Source organism: Leptonychotes weddellii, chromosome 3 (assembly GCF_054177405.1).
Source record: "Leptonychotes weddellii isolate Sample4059 chromosome 3, ASM5417740v2, whole genome shotgun sequence".
In the NCBI taxonomy this organism is placed as follows: Eukaryota; Metazoa; Chordata; class Mammalia; order Carnivora; family Phocidae; genus Leptonychotes; species Leptonychotes weddellii.
This window is the reverse complement of record NC_138371.1, coordinates 81,104,504-81,127,630: the sequence shown is the minus strand read 5'-3', so window position 1 is coordinate 81,127,630 and position 23,127 is coordinate 81,104,504. Positions and strand designations below refer to the sequence as shown.

Here is a 23,127-nt window from a genome sequence, read left to right as displayed (position 1 = left end):
CATAGTTTTAACCTTTTTTTTTTAAAGATTTTATTTATTTGAGAGAGAGTGAGTGAGAGAGAGAGCATAGGCAGGGACAGAGGGAGAGGGACAAGCAGACTCCCTGCTAAGCAGGGAGCCTGACGTGGGGCCCTATCCCAGGACCCTGGGATCATGACCTGAGCCGAAGGCAGACACTTAACAGACTGAGCCACCCAGGCGCCCCCAGTCTTTAACCTATTTTAATCAATGCCTATAAAAGCTTGAAACCCGCATCATCTTACCTGGCTTCCATCCCTCCCAAATAAAGAATCTGAAGTGACTGAATATAGATAGGACTTTCCTGCTGTAAACTTATTCACAATGATATTTTTTATAGTTAATTTATAAATAATAGTCTCTCTAGCCTATTGGGATAGATCAAAAACTATAATAACAATCAGAATGAATAAGGCATTACTGTGCAAAGAAGTTAATTTTATCTTTACACTAACTTGACCAAGTCTATTTTTGTCCTATTCTTTCTTTCTATGAGAAATCTCTGAGGTGCTAAGGAGACCTAAATGGCCACAGGGTTAGACAGGAGAGGGAGGAGAAAGAGCAAGACGAACATGTGAAAAAGCAAATTTGGAAATGAAATATTTCTAATTTTTCCTCTCTAGTTAGCCATGTTTTGATTTATAAGCAATCCTGTGGACATAATTCTTACACTTCATACTTTGAGAAAATTTTGTCATAAATACAAATATTTCCTACTCATCAGATAATTGAAGGGAATGCAACATGAACAACACTCAGATCACTTAATATGCACTTCTTTCACAAAGTAATCTTACTCAACTATGATATATAAATAAATCTTGGAATTATTCAATCATGTAAGATCCTGTTGCTATTGGATAAGAAACAGTGGTCACCTCATTCAGCAAATATTTGTTGAAGATCTACTTATATGTCAGCACTGAGCTATGAGTTAAGGACACAATGGTAAATAAAACAGATATGGTCTCTAACTTTGTAGTTTCCTTTCTAGCTGGTAAGCAGTAGTTATTCAAATATTCAACAAACAAACGGAAGTCTAAAATAATGACAGGAGCTGTAAGGTGAAATGGTGCTAAAGGTGTCTATTTTAAGAGACTTTGGCCTTGTCAAGGTAGGTCAGGGAAAGCTTCTTTGAAGAAATAATATTTGATTTGAAATCTGGCAGATAGGCAGACAACTGAGTTGGGAGACATTTCTGGGAAAAGGAATACCTTGTTAAAATACACTGTTAGGGGAAAAAGTCTGACAAGTTGAGAGAAGCAAAGAAGGAAAATATGGCTGGAGTGGATAACTTTGAGTCATACTACAAGTCCTTTTAGGTAGTAAACTCTATGAGGAAAGCATTCATATCTCCCCTTTTTGCCTTGTTTCTCAGTAACTGGCACTCTGTAGGAACACATTTTTTTTCCATTTTCTTCAAGAGGCCCACATACATACAAACTACACATGAATCCTTACCACATGTTTCTGACTCTTTCTCATTAGTATGTCATTGCTACAAAGCAAGTATTACATAAAAAGTCATCTTTGTGTCATCCATAATGCTTAGCATAACACATTAACATTAGCCACTTGATACATGGATTTGGATTTAAGAAAGAAGGGTTATTGTAGAGATGTCTTTCTTTCTTTCTTTCTTTCTTTCTTTCTTTCTTTCTTTCTTTCTTTCTTTCTTTCCTTTCTTTCTTTCTTTTCTTTTATTTTCTTTTTTTTAAATTTAGATGTGGCTACTTCTGAAACATTCTTAAGCATTGTTTCTTTTTCTCCTCCTAGGTTAAAAAGGACATATTATCATCCTTTATATAATAATCTATATCAAATATGTTAAATTCCGTAAAATAAAGTCATTTGCCCAGCTTCCATTCAGAAAGCATGGCTAATTAATGATAGCTAAATTTTGTTCACTTACTGTTTCTGCTTAATAGAGCTTTTACTAGATTTTATTTAAATATTTATGGAAATTTACATTTGGATCAATATACACAATTGCTATATTTGCAGGCATATAGATTAGTGGCATATAGAGTAAAATATAGGAAAGTTTGTGTTTAGAAATTGTGATGTTCATTTAATGTATCAACCCGGCTTGGCTATCATCCCCACTAATATAGATTTTGCTGTGATGGTATTTTGTAGATGTGGTGACTATTTGCAATCAGTTGACTTTAAGTTAAGGATATTGTGCTAAAAAATCTAGGTGGGTTTGATCCAGTTAGTTGAAAGGCCATAAGACTAGAACTAAGGTTTCTATGAGGAAGAAGAAATTGTAGCCAAGGTCTACAGTTTAAGCTGCTGCCTGAGACTTTCTATCCTGCCAGAGGATTTCAGATTTGCCTAGCCAGCCCCCACAATTTCATTCCACAAACCCTTGTAATAAATCTCTTTATATATCTATATCTATACGACTACACATCTCTCTCTTTCTCTCTCTCTCTCTCTCTCTATCTATCTATTCATACACACTACTGGTTCTGTTTCTCATGAAATCCTGAAAGACACACAACTGTCTCCCATCCCCTATTGTAGATCATTTTTTAGAATCAGCTAGTGAAGAATACATTAGTGAACACAATTCTTCACAAATGATGCTTTTATTATATTTTAAATGAGTAAAAAGAAAAGCCAAAAAGAATCTATGAAACAAAGGCTTAATTTTATAGATGAGAAAACCCAAAACACACCTGATTGTCTACATTAATGTGGCTTTACTATCCACTGTCTCTAATGTCATAACTTGCTATTCTAAGAAACTTCTGTCTAGTAAGTTGGGTTGAAGATAATATTATTGCAAATTTCAGAAACTTCCTGGATAGCCCATCAACTCTTCAGCAAAAAAGAAACAAATGACACTCTATACATCAGGACTCTTTGACCCATGTTCCCTCAAAATCTATCTGTATCTACTAATCCAGAATTATATAATGATCCTAACCACGCCTCCAATTGAAACACCTACCCTACACCAGATTCCCAAATCTCAATTACTATTTCAGTGTTGCTTTTTCTTCTCTGAGACACTGCGAAAACATTGATGACTTAAAGTTCTTTCTTAGTGTGGGAAGTAAAAAACTCAGCTTTGTCTAAACAGCAGGTTGTTTTAGGGATATTTTGAAAACCCAGTATTTAACATAGAGAAGAGAAGAAATTAATAAACACTCATATATTCACTACCCAGAACTGAACAATATTAATATTTTACTATATCCAATTTGAGTCTTTTTATGAAATATGAAATAAATTTTACTAATACAGTAATGTCCCTTTTGGTAAAGATGCAATTTTCTTGTGAATGTCATTATTGTTCCTTCCCAAAGAGAACTGCTATTATAAAATTGGTATGCATATTTCCAGTTTACCTTTTTCCATTTATTTTATAAATATATTCATCCAGGAGCAATACATATTAATGTTGTATGTTTCATTTTGAACTTACATAAGTGGTATCCTATCATAATACCACTCTGCTAATGACTTTTCTCACTCAATGCTTCTGAGATCTATTTATGTCTTTTTGTATACATAGATACATAAACATACTTGCATTTCAGCACATAAACATGCTGCATTTATTTACTCATTCCTCTTTTGATGAAGATTTAGGTTCTTTCTAAATTTTTTATTATTATAAACAGTGATACATTGAATATCCTTGTACTTGTGTCAAGGCTATATTCTTGAGAGTGTATATATTCTTTAGAGTATATATATATATATATATACTCTAATATATATATCTAATCTATATCTAATATATATATCTATATATATATATTAGAGTATATATTCTTCAGAGTATATAAGTATGGAGTTGCTGGGACATAAGACATTGCATATGTGTCTTTAATTCTAAAAGTAGCTCCAAAAGGTAGACATTATTATCTCTATCTTATAGATAATAAAACTGAGCCTTTGAAAAGGAAAGAAGAATGTTTAAAGTCACAGAATTAATATAAGTATCAAAGCAGAGATTCAAATCCCTGTTTGTTTGGTTCCTAAAAGAACTTTTTCCCCAACCATATTGTCCCTCAAACACAGAAGAGGAATGTTTTGTGTGAATGTGAAAATTACTAAGTTGTCCTTAGTTCTAGGTTCCTGAAGTTCATTCTTCCTCTTGAAACTTACACCTTGAACAATTTAATTCATTTAATTTGGAGTGGGCAGTTACAGTTGGCAAATGTTAACAGATATATTAATGACCTACCAAAATAGAAATATTGCTTATTGTAGGGAAGTGAAGGAGGAGAGAGGCAGGAGATAACTTCACCTGCTCACTTGCTTCCTCTGTACATCAAAAATAAAGATATCTGTGGGCAGAAGTGTGGTAGAATACATTGGGGTGAGGATTTGCCACAGAACATCAGGATATCCAGAAAAATAAAAAGGGAAAATGATTTGTTACATTTATATATGGACAACACAGTCTCCTATTCAGCATTGCAGAGACCATCAGTTTTAGCACCTGGTTAACATGACTAGTTATCTAAATAGTAGAAAGTTACAGAAGGAACTTGTAAGTAACACAGGGCCTATTTTGGGAAGATCTGAGAGTAGAATCTAGCTACTTCAAACTTGTTTACCTCTTAGCATTAGCAGCAAAATAGTGTAAAGTTAAATCCTCACATTTGCATAAAAATTTGTTCATCTCAGAGGCTCACTTGGTACATATATTCCTCTGCAAGATTTCTAAGGATTCTATTGTATGTTTATTCTTCACTGAACTCATTTATACTCCCTACTGCAGACAATCAAATCATTCAAATTCCAGTCTATTAGACCCAATATACCTTGTATTATTACTCCTGACAGTTTCCATTATTAGAGGCCAGATGTTCCTTTAATAAATCTTTCTCATTCAATCCTCATGGGAACTTTATAAAATAGACATTTTGTCTTGATTTTACAGATGAGGAAAGCAAGTACTACCAAGATAACACTAAATTGCTGAAGGTCACTGAGTTAAATTTACTTAATGGAATCTAAAATGATTTAGGTTCTTGTGTCCCTTAAGGGCAGTGTCAAATTTTTATCAATAGGCCTAGGCCTAGTACAAAATGTAATACTCATTAAAAATCTGTTTATTGAATGAATGAATGACTTGCAAGCCATATTCATTAATGCCGATTTAAGGCATAGTTTTCAATGAGGTTCTGGGTTATTTTGGTTAAAATGGTATATCTTGCACAAATTAAAATTAAAAAGTATCATTTTGAATTGATTTTAAAGTGATTTCCAAATATAACAATAACTGACATTATATAGACATCTACTATTCGTTATTGAATATTGAATCCTCATCCATATACAGTTAAAAATATCACTTGGTGCACATCACCTTGAGGGCCCAACTACAAAGTGTAAACATTAACACTATTTTTCTTATAAATGTTCTTTATATAAGATGTTAGATTTTTTTAAATTTATTTTGAGTAGGGGAATGGATATTTAGTATTAACGGAGATAAGGTTTTCCCATTATAGAAACAAGCATATAAATTAACATTTTGGTGTAACCTGTGGCTCTCACATTACAGTATAAGGACTTTATTTGCTTATACTATTTTCATCATATTCACTTTTCCATATTAAATACTCTGAACAATTCTAGATAAGCACACACTGAATTGCTTGAGTCCAAATTGAGTCTTTTGTATGGGTCCTAATCTTGTTAAGGCCCTTGTTTCTTTTGTCCTATCATTTTCCACACAGAAGTATTAGCATTTCAATTTGCCTTTAATTTCTAACACTATCTTGAATTCCAATTGTGTATCAGATCTTAGAACGGCCAGTCCAAAGAAAAGGTTGTTAATATTATCATTTTCTATCAGAGGTTTATTCTATAGACTACATGAAAAGAATTATTTATTGTAAATCTTGGTGATAGTACACCTTTACTAAATCACTAGTAAAAATGAGCTACTTCAAATAAGGATACTACCACATCTGAAAATAATTGCTGAAAAGCTTCATGGTGAATTGATTTTACCCCCAGACTTAAAAATATATTGTGTTCAATTCAAAGCAAAATTATGATTTTCTTTTGTATATTCCATCATTTGCATTTAATATTTATCAAAATCTAGGTTCGTTATTGGATTTTTTTTTTTAAAGATACGTGAGATGACAAAAAGGCAGTGTGATTATTCCTGCCTCTTAAAGAAATATAAGAAAATAGGGAAGAGTGATTAGAATTTGAAGAAATATATATAGGTAATATAATAATGTAAAGATATCTGTGCCAACATATATAACATATTAACTTCTAAAAGAATTTTTGTAGTTAAAATTTTAAAAAATGTTTTATGTATATACATCAGAGCTTTCTTTTAGCACGATGGAGTTTTAGCTAATGATTTATAATGGTTACCAAGGGTAGAATAACAAACCAAATAAACCTACTGCATAGTGAATAAAAACTGCTGAAAACTAAATACTAAATGCTTAAATCATTATAACTATTAATAATAACACAACAATGATCAGGGGAAGTCTTAGTACATTATATTGCCACTGTAACAATGTATCAGGTATTCACCACTTAAAGTAAGATATTTATTAATTACATCAAGTTTTAAGTGACTTCAGTACTAAAGATACTTATAAAAGTTCTCATATCAAAAGAATTTATCTTCTTGTCCACAAAGTTTCCTCCTTACTTAACAACATAGACCCAATGGATTCAATGAAATTGAGGAATTCCTGATTGAATTTATATTGCTAATCTGTAATACTTTCTTTTAGGTTCTAGATCAAAGATACATTGTATAGGTTTGTCATATTAAAAACTGCAGTGATTATTAAAAAAGAAAAAAAAAACTTACCAACTGGCTCCTTTTGATTCTGAAAGAGAATCTTGCTGTTACTGCCATCCATGTTTGCCATGTTAATTGTGTTTCCATCTGTCCAGTAGAGTTTCCTTAATTTAAGAGATATGGATTAAAAATATTAGAGATAGACCTACTTGTTAACTAGAAACATACACTGAGGAATAAAGTTAATGTCAAAGTAAATTCTTGGTTTAAGATTAATTCTTTTTAAGAAGAGCCCGAATTGTTGAGACACTTGCTGACGGTAATGTACATGTTTGCCTGAGAAGAAAGCACCACTCTTGCTTTTTCCTGTCATTGAAGGACAATCATCTCACTTCCTTTTTCCTCCTACATTCACAACTGAAATATTTACCTATGACTATAGTAAATTATTTCCATTTAAAGTAATTCATCCAGATTGAATCCTCTCGGTTTAGAGAAACCAGATACCAAAGAAGAAAACAAAGTCATTTCAGCCATTCCCACTGAAAGCACTGGGGAGAAAGTATTTTAACCCTACACAAGCTCTCTACATGGTACATGATGATTAGTCAGAAGGTGGGAGAAATCTGATCTACTAAACAGTGACAATAACATCAGCACACAGTAAATATGTTAACAACTGGTGTTTGAAATAAAATCAGTCACTTTTCCCTGCATCTACTTTTTTTCTTCTTTTTTATTCTGAACTGCTACTCCTTAGAAACAAATTAATAAACTCTTGCAATAATGTATAAAAATCTGGTTTTATGCAGATAACAGAAATCTCTAACCAGGGATCTCTTTTACAATTTCCATATTCACTTTTTTTGACTGGTATAGCTGATATGTTAATTCCTCTGAATTAAACAAAGTTTTTATATAAAATCAGGGCAAAAATGTGTGAGATTTTTGAAAAACTTCACAAAAAATAATCATACTTTACCCCCTGACTGGGTGAGCTGCAAGACACTGTGGCTTATCGATTCCGTGGATAATTGAGGTTTTCAAAGAGCCATCTAGTCGTGCCACATTAATTTGTGTCTCATCAAATTCGGAGCTAACCCAATATAAATTACGTGAGACCCAATCCACTGCTAGCCCTCTGATACTCTGAATATCTGTAAAAAAGGAAAGAGACAATTAAAAGTGAATGAAATTTCTCATTCTTTTTGACTTTCCAAGTAAGTTATTTTCTGTCTCAGGGAAAATTTAATTTACCCTTCAATTTGTTAGCTAAAATTGTACAAGATTGTAATCTCATTCCCTTATCAGCCCTTCTTAAGGCATGAATAATCATTAATGTCTTACTGCTGAGCCATTTGAAAAACTGAAGCAACAATTAGCATTGAAATTACACTAACACTCAATGATTCACTAGTAAACACTTAGCAGCAGACACAGGCAGCAGTCTTATGGGCCAAGGTGACCAAAATTCAAATTAGAGTAAAAGCTTCTCCAGTTGGTAGCACATCTTTCTAGTTAGGAAAAAGTACTTGTGGGCCGTCAACAAATGGGCTATGTTGTGTTTTAAAGTGCTAATTTGTTCCTGAAATTAAATAAAACGCTTAAACTTTCCTAAAAAAATCACCAGAGTTGAACATCTTTCAAAATAGATAATTAACAGAAATTGACTGAGATATGAGCAAAGAAACAAAATCCTTTTAATATTCCTCCAACGTGGATTCTACAGAAATTACTGAAATCTAATTAAGTTTCGATTCATTATAGCCAATATGAATATTTGGGTTGTTATTCCTTGATTATTTAATTAGGCATCTTTAAAAAAAAACGATAGAATTTAGGCTTAAATGCGATTGTACGTTTTAATTAAAGAAACAAATTAAAATCAAGTATTTAAAATGATGGATCCTATAAAATCTTTTTAGCATATTTACTGGAAAATCTTTTTAAGATATTAACCTATAAAGTAGGCCAGTGTGGTCCCCAATCCGTGGCACTTGAATAGTCTAATTTGGTTTTGTCTTTATTTTACAAAATTTTGTTACTTGCAAGCATACTGAATCTCTAAAGCTCTTTAGACCGGTGTTACTCAAACTTCCAAGACCTCTGGAGATTGTAAAAAAGGAAGACTCTGATTCAGTCATTCTGAGGAGGGGCCTGACATTCTGCAAGTTCTAACTAGCTCCGAGGCCCTGCTCCAAAGCAGTGGTTCCAACCGACATGCTTCCAGAATCACAGAGCAGCTGTTGCTTAGCTCTTCAAATGGCTATGTCTTCCATTTTTATCATTTTTAAAAGATGCCACAAAGCTAGATTTTCATGTGAAAGTAAAAATACCAGATGTGTAAAATTTGCTAATTATTTCAAAATTTAAAAGACTAGAATAAGACAAAGAGACCTGGCAGTTCTGGGTCGCTTGTAACAGTAATGTTGGCATGGTGGGATCTACCACACGTTTCTGTCCTCCAGTCTTGACACAGCCTACTTTCTGCTCAAAAATCCTCTTATTATTTCTAAGTAACTTTTAGTCACAGCACTCTTAGGAGATATTCTCCATGTTTCTATTCTCTTCCTAACAACATCTTCTCCTCTGCAATTTACCTTTCATCATTAATTTACTGGTAAGTTGGTGAATCTTAAATGTGAACTTTATTTCTCAACCCAATACTCAAAATTTCTTTTTATTTTCAGTTATCCTCATCCAGATCCCTTTTCTTGAGAAAAAGTAATACAACACCTCTGTAAAGCTAAACCTGCCATGTCTGAGATTTATTTATTTGCCTCACCCACGATATTTACTCCTTCTGTTCCTTTACCCTCTGGACATAATTGGGTTGCTTCGAGACAGTCTTGCATTTATAATGAGAAGTTCTGGCTTCATGGTCTAGGTTGGGTGCCTATTTTTTGTCTTTAATCAAGTCACTTAAATTTCAGCCTCTATTCTTATCAGGAAAATGAGGCTAATTACAGATAATACATAGGATTGCTGTGAATATTACATTAGATGATGTGTATTTAAGCACTTTAATGCAGGGTTGAGGGGTATTTTGCCAATCCAAGGACTTAAGGCTTTCTGCATTTTTACCCTGGATTGCTTGGTATTGGCAAAAATAACACAGTGTGCTTTTATTTCCTCGAAAATACATGTTATCCAAAGGTTTTTGTTTTTGTTTTTGGCTGTTTCTGCTGCTCAAAATCCTTTCATTTATTTCTGATTGACTCCTAATCACATGGTCTAGAGAATACACTGCACTCCTAAATTGGGAAGCATAGCCAAATGTAAGCTATTAATACCTATTTAGTCCTTGTCAATTCTATGGTTCATGCTCTTTCCAATCTATTTCTGTCTTTAACACTGCAATAGCATCCAGTCTTTTTCCTCATCCAACCAAATGATTTAGTTGCTGCCAGCTTATTTTTCTGACTAGAGAGCTCTGCATCATGACCTTTGTTTGTCCCAAAGATATTTAATAGCTTCCAAGCACTCAGAAAGTGATGTCTAAATTCCTTAGCCTGGCTTTCTATATAATCTGAATATAACTACCTTTCCAACTTTATTTCTCACTATTTTTAACCAGTTACCTCACACTTTAGTCATACTGATTAATGTTTTCAGATCTCCAGACTTGTCCTGACCTTTCTAACCTATAGGGAATTACGTGTACCTCCAAACCTTATCACATTTCCACTTACCTGAATCTCACACAAAAATAAGCAAGCTGATTGGCAACATCACCCTTCAAACAACAAAAACCTAATCAATTCTCTTATATATTCCAGCCAGAAAGTTTGTCTCTAATAGGACTGTATCTGGTCAGTTCCTTTGTACTTAACGTGATAGTTATTTGCTGACATATTACTACTCTCACATATACTTCTTGAGGGTAGGCTCCTTGCTAATATATCTTTATACCTCCCTTCCCAAATGTATACAACACTGCTTTCAACATAAATGTTTTTAATGAATTGATGAAAAAATTCATGACATGCACAATCTATAATTTTAAGGCTATCTGAGCTGAGTTAGAATTATCAGATAAGTTCCTCAAGTTCATTCTCAAGAGTAAATACATATCTAAATACATACTCACCCAATATTAATTCTCATGCTCTTATCCTTACCTTTTTTCTACCCACTAGATTAGATTTTTTAATTATCAACTTTAAGTCTAAAATAAAACTTTTGTCTTTTTTGACCATTCTTAATACCTACATCGTTTTGTTTTTTTTGTTTTTGTTTTTTTTTTAGACTCACCTGGTAAATTCACCATAAGGGTGGGGAGGGATAAAAACTGCCATATGGGGGCGCCTGGGTGGCTCAGTTGGTTAAGCGACTGCCTTCAGCTCAGGTCATGATCCTGGAGTCCCGGAATCAAGTCCCGCATCAGGCTCCCTGCTCAGCAGGGAGTCTGCTTCTCCCTCTGACCCTCCCCCCTCTCATGCTCTCTCTCTCTATCTCATTCTCTCTCTCAAATAAATAAATAAAATCTTAAAAAAAAAAACAACTGCCATATGTTTAGTGAAATTTTTCTTTCCTTGATAAAAACATTGAAATCATAAATTCTAACTCAACCCCTGTTTTCAAGGAAGTCAAAGACTTCTGAGCAAATTTCTCAAAGGGTTCAATTTTCTATATTGAGGGACCCTTACCTCTTGAGCTAAAACAGATTAGATATTTTGAAAAGCCCTTCATTGCAATAATATTTTCTGAAAAATGATAAATTATAACTTTTAAATGATTTATCAAGATCACAAGACAGGAAAGTCTCTACATGCTAAGATAGACTTGTTTGTTAGCTAAAACCATAAAGGAAGGCAAATGAGAATACAGAGTCTGGTGCAGCCATAGGGACAAAAACCTGAGAAATCAAATCAAGTGATAATCTAGAGATATATGGAATATTAGTTGTTAGTGCAAGTGGGTTCGGTCTTTAAATGCACAAATACTAGGAGAGCTAAACAAGAATAATACCAGGTGTATTAGAAGGGTATACATCATCACTGATAGGTGAATGGGAAAAAAAAAAAAATTCTCCTTGCCTGCTTAAAAAGAAGAATAATTTAAAAATAAAAACAAAACTTATTTTCTCTGTTCTTTCTCTGGTACAGAAAACAAAACACAACAAAACCAAACCAAGCCCAAACCAAACACAAACAAACAAAAACTTTAAGCATAGGTCTATACTGGAGCAAGAGATCACTAGCTTATAAATGGGATATCCACTGGTTGGGTAGGGGATAATGAAATTCAAATGATTTCCAGTTTACAGTGACTCCTTTTCCCTCTAGCAGAAGCAAATTCAAATCCTCTATGGAAGAAAAAAAATTCTTCAACCCAGGCCCTCACAATTTCCCTAGATTATGTTCATTCTCATAGTAGATCAGAACAAAAAAATAAAACACAAAAAGAAATGAAACATGAGAGCAAGAGTTAAGAGAAAAATCAACAACAGATTTAAGCCTCCAAAGCCTACATGTTTTTAAATTATTGTGCAAGATAAAGAAAAGTGAGTGGAATATTTTAAAGGAAAGCATATGCTTTGAAATAATAAGCAAAGCCAATAATTTATTTATTTATTTTTAAAGATTATTTATTTTAGAGAGAGAGAATGTGGGTGCGGGAGGGGTAGAGGGAGAGAGAGAATCTCAAGCAGACTCCCTACTGAGTGCAGAGCCTGATAAAGGGCTTGATCCCATACCCATAAGATCATGACCCGAGCAGAAATCAAGAGCCAGGTGCCCAACCAACTGAGCCACCCAGGTGCCCTGCCAATAATTTATTTTAAAAAAATACTCTTGGAAGACATAAATGAGAACCAAAAATCACTTGTAAATATTTTTTAAACAATATTAAAAAAGAAGCAATGTATTAAATGGATTAACCAGTAGCTTAGACACAATTCAGCCAGTAAACTACAAGACAAATTGTAGGAGTTAGCCAGGGCCAACACAGAGAAGCAAAAAGATTAAATGAGTTGGAGAATGAGTAGTCTAGCAAATCCAGTCAAAGTTTCCAAAGGAGGAAATACACTAGGTTAGAGAAAATGGTGAGACATAATATTTGAGGGTTTTTTCCTCCCTTGGCTGATGCAAGACATGATCCCATAGGAGGCACAACAGACTCTTGGTGGCTAAATAAAAACGTTGTCATGAAGACAAAGAAAGAATGTTAAAAGCATCTAGTTAGATAAACACAGAGATTCTTAATAGCTATAAAGAATGTAAAAGATGGTAGATTAATATCTGCAAAGGGTTGAGAGAAAATAACTCAACTTAAAATTTGTACTCAACAAAATTACCTTTATATCTATATCTCAACAACAGCAAAAATATTTTTCCTTAAAAACAGGCAAAGGGATGGAATAGACATTTCTCCAAAGCAGGTACAGAAACGGCCAACAAGAACATGAAAGGATGTTCAACATCACTGATCATAGGGGAAACACAAATCAAAATCACAGTTAGAGACCACATCATACCCATTAGGATGGCTACTGTAAAAACAACAATAACAACCACCACTACCATAACAACAAAACCCAAGTGTTGACAAGGATGTGGAGAAATTATATATATATATATAAATTCTGACACTTGCTACAATATGGATGAACCTTGAAGACATCATGCTGTGTCAAATAAGCCCTTCACAAATAGACAAATACTGTGTGATTACACTTATAAGAGGCACCTAGAGTACTTAAATTCATAGACAAAGGAAGTAGAATGGTGGACACTTGGGAAGTAGAATTACCAGGAGTTGGTAATTGTTGTTCAATGGCTATAAAGTTTCAGTTACAGGATGAAGAGTTCTGGAGATTGGTTCACAGTGTGAATGTACTTAAAACTACTGCATTGTACACTTAAAAAGGGTCAAGATGATAAATTTTATGTGTATTTTACCATGATTAGAAAAAACTATCAAAAACAAAAGCTAAATAAATATATTTTCAGACAACATATCAGATTATCACTAACAGATTATCACTAAACTAAAGGAACATTAAAAGGCATAAGTCAGAGAGAAGAAAAATGATCACAGTAGAAAGGCCTTAGATGAAAGAGGAATGGGGTAAGCACATAAATTGGTTGACATGAAAATAAAACTAAATGGAAAACACACACACACACACACACACACACACAATGGTTGTCAATTCTCTGTTTCTGAAATTTCTTTCTTTCTTTCTTTTTCCCCCTATGCAGTGGACCTGCTGATACCAGCATCCTGGAGGTGGGCATAAAGGCTTTTGCCCAAAATTGGATATGCCTTCAAAGAAGGAAGGGATCCCAACTGTCACAATTTTCTGAGGGCAGAAATGTCTATATCTGATCAAAACTCATTTGAAGTGGGTTTCTGGGCAATTATGTATCTGTTTTTAGGGGCAAAGTAAAAAAAAAAAACAAATTGGTAACATTTTTGCAAAGCTTTTTCAAGGGAACTTTGTAAATATTAAATATTCCATTTACTGCAACTATGAAAAACTGTATATATACACACACACATATTACTATATATAACACATGGTATACAAATTAACAAAACATCCATAAACACAATCCAGCCTAAGAAATAGAATATTACAAATACATTAGAAGCCTTCTCTATATACCCTCACTAATTTTATGCTTCAACTCTGAACAATTTAGTGTTTATTATTGTCTTGGTTTTGTCAGTTTTAACACATATATATGTATCCCAAACTTACGTTGTTTTTTTCCTAGAGAATATGAAGCAGAATTGCAACTTTTTCGCTAATCATATCTCTTAATCTCCTAAACCTGTAACTATTGATATTTTACAGGAACAATTCACTGCTGATTTGGGAAAATGTCCAAAGTAAGGTTGTCTATTTTATTTTCATCTGGATCAATGTCTCCAACATCTTCCCAATGATCTGGTTAACTTCACCTCTCTCCCAGCCATCAGGTTTTTTTTTTTTTTTCCTACCATACCCTTGATGTCTGTCACTTTCTTATATCTCTCATTGTTCTAGCCTAATTTTTGCTCTAGATTTAGAACATTTCTTAACCTTCTAGCTGTATCCTTATCTATAATTTCTTTTCACTCTTTCAGATTTCCACCTAATTTATCTTCAAAAGAGTTTGAATCACTTATAACCAGCTCTAAAAGTCTTTAATGGTTACCCAATGCCTTTAGGAGAAAAAAAATACAAAAATACAAAAAAAAGCTCCTCTTCCTGATGTAAAACCCTTTGTGCTCTGCTGTCACATTAACCTTATAATTTATTCTTCTTGAAGGTCTAGCTACTGCTCACTACTTGCTCTTCCCTTTATATAAAGTGTCCAGAGCTTTGTGACTACTGATACCTCAACATGGACTGATCTGCTACTATTTCCCCCCAAGGTCTAATTTGACTACTATTTCCTAGTGGGCACTTTGGTGATCCCGTATAATAACTTAGTATTCCTTGTGCTAATTTTCTAAGTATCTTACCCCCTTATTAAACTCCATATCTCATTTAACCTTACATTTTAGTTAGTGTTTGTATCTCATTATTTTACCAGATATGAAGCTGCCTGAGGTTATAGACTGTCTTAGCTAAATACAGCCATCTCCCCACCCACCTAATGTTTCACATATAGAATCCACATTTAGAATTTCCCTATGGGGAAAAAATAAAATAACATTCTATCCTTCTAACTAAAAGATAAAGAATAAACACAGGAAGTATGGCTCATTTAGCACTCATTGCTATCGATACATAGTTCTCAATGAAACGGCCTTTATAGGTGTGGTTTTGCCTTTCTTTCTTTCTTTCTTTTTTTTTTCTTTTCTTTTCTCTTTTTTTAAATCACAGATGTAGACATTCTTCCACTGAAAGGTTTCCTGGGTGAAAATGAAAATTGAAAATCCTATTCAGAAATAGGCAAAACAACAGATGTTCCCTATCCAAACTTTCTACTTGAATTCAAGGCCTGGTTCCAAAATCTAGATTTCACTGTTATTACTGACCTGTTTTCATTTCCTTCATTCTCTCTGGACCAATTTTCACAATAGTTTTTTTTTTTTTTTTCCCCTTAAGCATTTTTATTACTGGGTACAATTAAATATGGTATCTTGCAAAATAGAGGGAATGAATAAATCTTAATACTCACTGACAAAATAATTATTGGCAGAAGTGGATAACAATTTCAAATAATAATGGAAATCTACTTTGAAATAGGTCCAATTAGATTCAAAGTACCATTGAGAATTAAATTTTATATAGTGGCAATGTGATCAAAAGGTCTGCATTTAAAGAGGTTTATATTTTTGTAGTTAAAAAAGCATATGATTATATGATAATTCCCTACCATATAAATCAGTGTTCTTTATAAACAGATAACTTCTAATTTGTATTAATCTTCCTTTTGTTCATTTTAGCATCTGCTTAACTCAGCTTAATAGTCTAGTTCTTTCAGATGGTAGATGACTCTAGAAAAAATACTTTGTTCAATCAATGGTACTTGCCCAACGTTGAGTCCTTAATTTTCCAGAGGTGAACAATTCACTTTGCCCTAGAATAATCAGATACATCAGGAGTTTTTTCCAATAAGTGAATTTGTATTGATAGTAGCCTTGGAACCTCATAAAGCTGCCAACATATCTCTAAAAGCTTTTTCTTATATATCAGAATAACCAGTCAAACTATTGGCAGAGGGGTGGAATAACCCTTATACTTCACCCAGGTGCTACTAGGTGAAATCAGCGGAGTATGCTGAGTGTATATTAAGTGAACATTGGAAATAAATTTTGTACAAACCATGTGGTTATAATAAAGTTTCTGCTCTCTACTTGCCAAAGTTCCTTATTTGTAAAAGAAAGGGACGCTCAGGGGGAAAAACAGCATTAGCTTTAGAGTCAATTCAAACTTGGATGTAACAAAGCTCTGCTATTTCCTAGCATGGGAAACCTGAATTAAATGCCTCCTCATTTTTAAAAACAGAAAGCAACATTAACTTCAAAGCACTGCATGGGGAATAAATGATAGATAAAAGAAGAATAGATACAAATGTGAAAACTCAACTGTGCAACTCCCAGTTATATAAGGAACTTTAAGGTCTAGTAATGTCTTCTTTTTTTCTTATGATGTTAATTGCAAGTTAATTTCTTGCTATGTTAATTTAGAGTTTGAGGAGGACAATCCTCTATCTAGTAAGGTATAATGGTGGGCAATATATAAACAAGTACTCAGGAGGGGCAACTGAGCATAAAAGGACAACACCAAACCACTGGGTATGAAGTCCCAAATTCTTTCATTGTAGAGTAATGAGGATGACAGGAGCTCTAAACATACAGTCCAGAGTGTGAATGTGTCTCCACAGTGAATGTTTCCTCACTTTGTTTCTGAGACAGAGTTTTAACTTTCACAAGCTTAAGCTTTCTCATCTGCAGAATGAAAGTATTTCTTAATAATAGGTTTATAAAGATTACATGAGATTATGGTGCTTGCCACATTAATGACAGCTAGTATTATTCATCACATCAGAAAAACAAACCTGAAAGCATCAATAATTAAAAAATATCTGTGGGGCGCCTGGGTGGCTCAGTTGGTTAAGCGACTGTCTTCGGCTCAGGTCATGATCCTGGAGTCCCGGGATCGAGTCCCACATCAGGCTCCCTGCTCGGCGGGGAGTCTGCTTCTCCCTCTCCCACTCCCCCTGCTTGTGTTCCCTCTCTCACTGTGTCTTTCTCTGTCAAATAAATAAATAAAATCTTAAAAAAAAAAAAATATCTGGACCAAGCAGTGACTCAAGGATAAGTATTAATCACCACCAGAGAGTCAGGCTGCAGACCACTAGCAAGAACATCTGTTATGAATTGTTATAGTACTTTTTCTTAGAATACAATTACTTTTTTTGTGTGTGTGAAAGAGGCAAATATACATATGATAATAAATATTTGTTATTTTATACAAAGAATGCATCTATAGTCATGTGTTAGTATTTATGCTTACAATGAAGTGTGCTTTGTACAAGTAACTGTAACAAATAGCTCAGGTAGGTAGTACATAAATTAAGAACAGCTTAGTATTTTAGCATATGGAGAATGGCAAGGCAAGAAAACTATTTCTAGACCCCTTCATGAAGGCTCAGTGTTTTTTCAGAAAATGGTCTGCTTGGGGCAATGGACAAATGTAGAGCCTGATTTTTGAAGCAGGTTTCACATTAGACTTAGGCTAAGGAAGATAAGGAAAGAAAGAATATCTCAAGAAAAAGTCCAGTAGAGGAAGGACAGCGAAGTGAGAAGATACAGAGGCCAGCATGTAAGAAATAAGAGAAGGTCAGACAGACATTCTCAGGGAATCCAAAAGATGAAAGGATAAAGTAAAGTACAATTACTGGCAGGATTTGAAATACTTTGATGAGCTCACAAGATGAACTGTCAAAAGTTCATCTCAAGCTTTCTATTAATGGAAAGATAAATCAGTCCTTAACAAGTTTTCACCCTGGAAGAAAGGAAAATGCAACATCATTCAACTTGTACGGTAACCAGAAATGAAGGACTTATCTTCAAAAATGCTTATTCCTCAACCTTCATATACAATTAATTAAGTTCCTCTATATTTTCACTCTTATATTTCTATAATTCTCCCTCATTTCTCTATCTCTATTGTTTCCTTTCTAGTCCAGGTTTTTATCACATCTTACTAAAACCACTATACCAGCCAACGACCTAGCCTCCCAGAGTCCCTGGCTCACCTACCCCTCATCTCAGACCTCTTCAATTCTCTACTAAACCTAAAAGCTAAAACCAATATTTTCCAAAGGCAAACCTAACCACATAACTGCTCCCTCCTTGAAACACTCCCTTGGTTCTCATTATTTTCAGTACTAATATAAAAATCAACAACTTATAAAGTCTAGATTCAGTTTCTATTTATTTTATTGCTAAATATTTAGAGTTCAACCACTGCATTTGCATGTATGTCTAACTTCACTTCACCTATATTTTCTACTTTGGGGAAAGTTACTTTTTTTTAAATGGTTAATTTAACAACATTTACCAATAACCTATGGTTTAAACTGTCAGGTCAGAAGGTGGACAGAAATAAGTTCCCTGTCATATTTGTGTAGTCTAGTTCTGTAGAAATTTATGCAAAAGGAAGTCGATAATAAGCTTGAGTCAGAGAGGGAAACCAGTCCTTCCCAATATCCTATATATTCCGTATACAAATTACTATCTCCCCATCAGCAAAAAGGAGTCTTCAAATATGTTTGTTTAGAAATCCATAAATTTCAAGGAGATCCCTTTTGAATTTTTTCTTCTTTTGAAACTAAATTTCTAGTTATCAGACTATCATGTGCAACATAATTATAGCATTCTACAATTTTAAAGACATAGCATATTATTAAATCTCTGAATAATCAATTCCAACTTTCAATTAACAACATAGAATTGAATAATAAGAAAAGAATACAAAAGAGACTTGTGATTTTTATAAATTGAATGACATTTTTTTTTAAGTTGTAATGTGCAAAACTCTTACCTCTTGAAATAACAGTTTCCAATCCAGTTCCATTAATAAAAGCCCGTTTAATGGTTTGTGTTTTAATATCTGTCCAGTATAAACGTTCTTCAGATGCATCAAAGTCTATCACAGTGACATCATCAATATCAGGGACTGTAAAGGCCGTGATAAAGTTAAAATACGGATTATCAATATCCACTCCTCTGATTTCAGAACGTCTTGCATATAGAAGAAATTTTTTCATTTCTAGAAAAGAAATAGAAATAAGTGTTTTATAAGCTCGGCAAGTTTGAGGCAATCTATAAATTCTAAAATTATAACTTGTTGATGATTTAATGGAATTTTAACACCAGAAAATCATAATCAAGATTTGATGGGCATAGGTGAGTTATCTATTACTTAAATTAAAATACTTAAGAAACAAATGTAAAACAAGTTAGAATTCTTAAGTCATTATTTTTCTTTAGTTAGAAACACCAAGAAATTCTCAGTGATTTGATCTTAGAATTTTAAACAATTGCTAAAACACATGAATTCTGCAAATGTCAAACAACCATATTTGTTCTTTGTACCCAATTATAACAAAATTAAATGATTTTTGAAGGCATTTAAGAACATTTTTATACTATCTCTGAATAAAATTAAACATGGATTTAAAAATCATGTTCATGTTTTCCTTATCAAAATTGGGGTTCAAATAATGTTAAAGCATGCTTTATTATACATTTTTTTAAATCTGTAGTAAGTAACATTGTGAGGCATTGCATCATTTTTACTTTCCATAGACACTTTTTTGAACTGAGTTTGTAAAATAGGAGGTTAAACAGAAACAGAAGTCACAGATATTCTATTATTTCATTGCTCTCTTTGGAATTATTATTGTTGTGATATGTTAAGATTACATATAATTAATAAATCAACATGTGCCTACATTCCTGAGTTAAGATTTTGTGAGTATATTCTTTTCTGCCCTTAAAAGTAATTGCTCTGCAAATAACAAAAATTACTCAAAATTAAAATAAAACAGCAAACAACCCACAGTCTGATTCACAAATTTCATTATCGTTTTTCTAGTTTAAATGTGCTGTTTAAATATTTTTAAGAAATATATCAAAGTTATATATTTTACTTCACTTTTCCCCCCTTTGAGTTGATAATCTCCTATAAAATGATGTGAGAGTAACTTTAGAAGAGCAGGAAGAGATTAAAGCTGTTAAGTACTTCTTTGTTACATGGGTTACCTACATCATCACTTTCTGAAAATGCACTTTCACTTACAAATATCCCTGTTTTGTAGAGATAAATTCTGCTAACATACCAAATAAGAAAGTGGCAAGAAAAAAATGAATAAGGTAATAAATAGTAAAGTGCAGCATATCACATATTTAAAGAATTTGTCAGTCTTTCCAAAAGTAGATGAATCATCAATAGAGTCTGGAAATAGCACTACCTTAAATGTTTTTAAGGAATTAAAAATCTCTTCTGCTTTACTTTAAGCAAAATCTTAATGCTAATACAATTTGAGAGAATTCAATTTGAATTTTAGATAGGAACTTCAAGAAGTTTACCATGGCAGGTCTTCTTGTCTGAGGAAAGCTTCATCAAGTGGGGGCATGCACAAGCAGCACTCCTATTATGACTGATCAGACACACGTGAGAGCAGGGGCCTTTGCCGTCATTAGCTGCACAGGGATTGGGAGCTGTAATTACACAGTGAAATATTAACAGTGAAAAAGGGAACCTCTGAGGTTGACAAGGGTAATTCACTTAAAGATTCAAAGTGAAGTTCCTATATGGCACCCATTACTGGGATGAATAATATGACAATAATAGACAATCACATACAGCAATTACATTAATAAAGACATTTTCCTCCTCAAAGATAACAACTAAGTTAACGCCCTCAATTTTCTCTAAGTCTAAATATATGCATCCTATTTCCTTAGAAGCAAAGACTTTTTCTGAGAAAAAAAAAACAACCCAGGAATAATTATTAAATTTAGTTTATAATAAGTTCATCTAAATCATAATCCAGGAATTGAGTGTATCAGTGGATATTGTTACTTTCCTAACCTACGATATAGACTCTCTTTGTGCCTGAGCACACCACTCTTAGTGTTTCCCTAGGAAACTGTGTTGTTACATACATATCTTTCCTTCAGGTCATATGATCTTTATCAAATCAGAAGCCTAAGTGAAGAAATGTTAATATCCTTCATTATTAAGACATCTACTTTTTCTTTTTTTTTTTTTCTCTACTAACTGGCTAAAGTTTCCTCTACTTACACAGACTTGCTAAACTATATTGTATAACTAAGTTATAATATATTCAAACTTAGAATGGAATATTAAATTTTGCAGTTCGATATCATTCTCTTATTCTTTTGTGTTTCGTGTTCTGTCATTATGCCTTTTAGATAAGATTTTAATCTCAGTTGATCAATTCTCTTAAATCTTATTTTTATAGAACCTATCTGGTAGAATAAGAATACTAAATTAAAGGCAGGAAAGTGTTACAACTTCTGATCCCACCAGCAATATTTTAGTTTTCAACCTATTTTATCTTCCTAACAAGTGGACCTATTGCTCAGAGTAGTTAATGAAGTCTTGTAGAGTTTTAAAGCACAAAGACTAAAAATCAATGGGTTATAATAAAATTGTAGAGGATATGAGAAATTAACGGTACTTGACACTCAGTGTGGTTTTTGCTAGTATTTAGCATCCTCCCAGCCAAGGTAATAAAAATAATCCATGTCTTTGCATTTGCTTAAAAATAAATAAATCAATCAAAGGAAATGAAAGACTCAGAAATTTTTTTCTAAGAAAATCAATTAAAGAAAGATTTTAAGATGGTGGCATAAAAGGATCCTGAACTCACCTCCTTCCATGAACATAACAAATCTACAACCATATATATAGAATAATTCCCTATGAAAAGGACCTGAAAGCTAGCTAAACAGCACCTCCACAGCAAAGGATAAAAGGGCCACATTGAGACAGGTAGGAGAGGCAGAGACATGGTTTCAAAGGAAACCCTCCTTAACCCTCACTGCTAGCTCCAGTCAGAGCACCCTGACCACACACACCATAGCCGCAGCCTGCCTAGCTCTAGCTGGCCAGCCAAGCATCCCACCCTCATGCACCATAGCCACTGCCTGTCCCACCAAAGCTGGCAGGGATGTACAGCCCTCACAGGGGACACTTCTTGAGCATCTAGCTCTTTTGGCTAGGGAGGATTACATTTCTGGGCCTCATGGGTCTGAAACATTTGGAGAAACAGAACTTGGCAGGCTACAACCCCCAAGGCACTGCATAAACAGTAGACTGAAACCCTCCCCCAGTATTTGTGTGAAAATGCCTATTTTCTTGTTCAGGAGCTTAAGCCTGAGGACATCCAGAGGTCAGAGATGCCCCTGGGAACTAAGTAAAGAATCATATTAGTGCCCTCATTTGTCTTTGCTGATATTTCCCAGAAAAGGGATTATACATATGTCTAAAGCCATAATTTTTAAAACTGTTATCCAGATCTCTCAGGTTTGGAAGTCAGCATGGTTTATGATTATGAACCCATAAGACTCTATTTATACACCTTAAAAGCTTTTGCCTGAAGATCTGGCTTACAATTAGATTAAAACTATGCACTGTCTAAAATCCCTCCCTTTGGAACACTGACAGATTTTGGCATACCTGCAATAGCTGGGACCTATGAAGAATAAATTAGGCTACTTAGACAATCACAAAGGTCTGAGGAAAAAACACAAGCTAAAAAAGTTTGAAAGATAAGGTTTATCTGATACACAAGTCCACTGCTTTAAGACTGAGAGAGGTGGTTGTTTCACCTAATGCATAAAAACAAAAACAGAGAGCCAAGCAAAACGAAGAG

General features: G+C 33.6%; 1 protein-coding gene across 1 annotated transcript in view; it reads right to left on the bottom strand.

Moving 5' to 3' along the window:
* The window catches only part of LRP1B (LDL receptor related protein 1B), a 1,719,891-nt gene that overhangs the window by 524,710 nt on the left and 1,172,054 nt on the right, over nt 1-23,127 (bottom strand). The window contains exons 21-24 of the mRNA XM_081815486.1: nt 20,813-20,944; nt 19,263-19,490; nt 7,752-7,926; nt 6,839-6,933 (exon numbers count right to left, since the gene is read on the bottom strand). Coding sequence (XP_081671612.1) covers nt 6,839-6,933; nt 7,752-7,926; nt 19,263-19,490; nt 20,813-20,944 — 630 coding nt within the window. The remainder of the gene's footprint in view (nt 1-6,838; nt 6,934-7,751; nt 7,927-19,262; nt 19,491-20,812; nt 20,945-23,127) is intronic.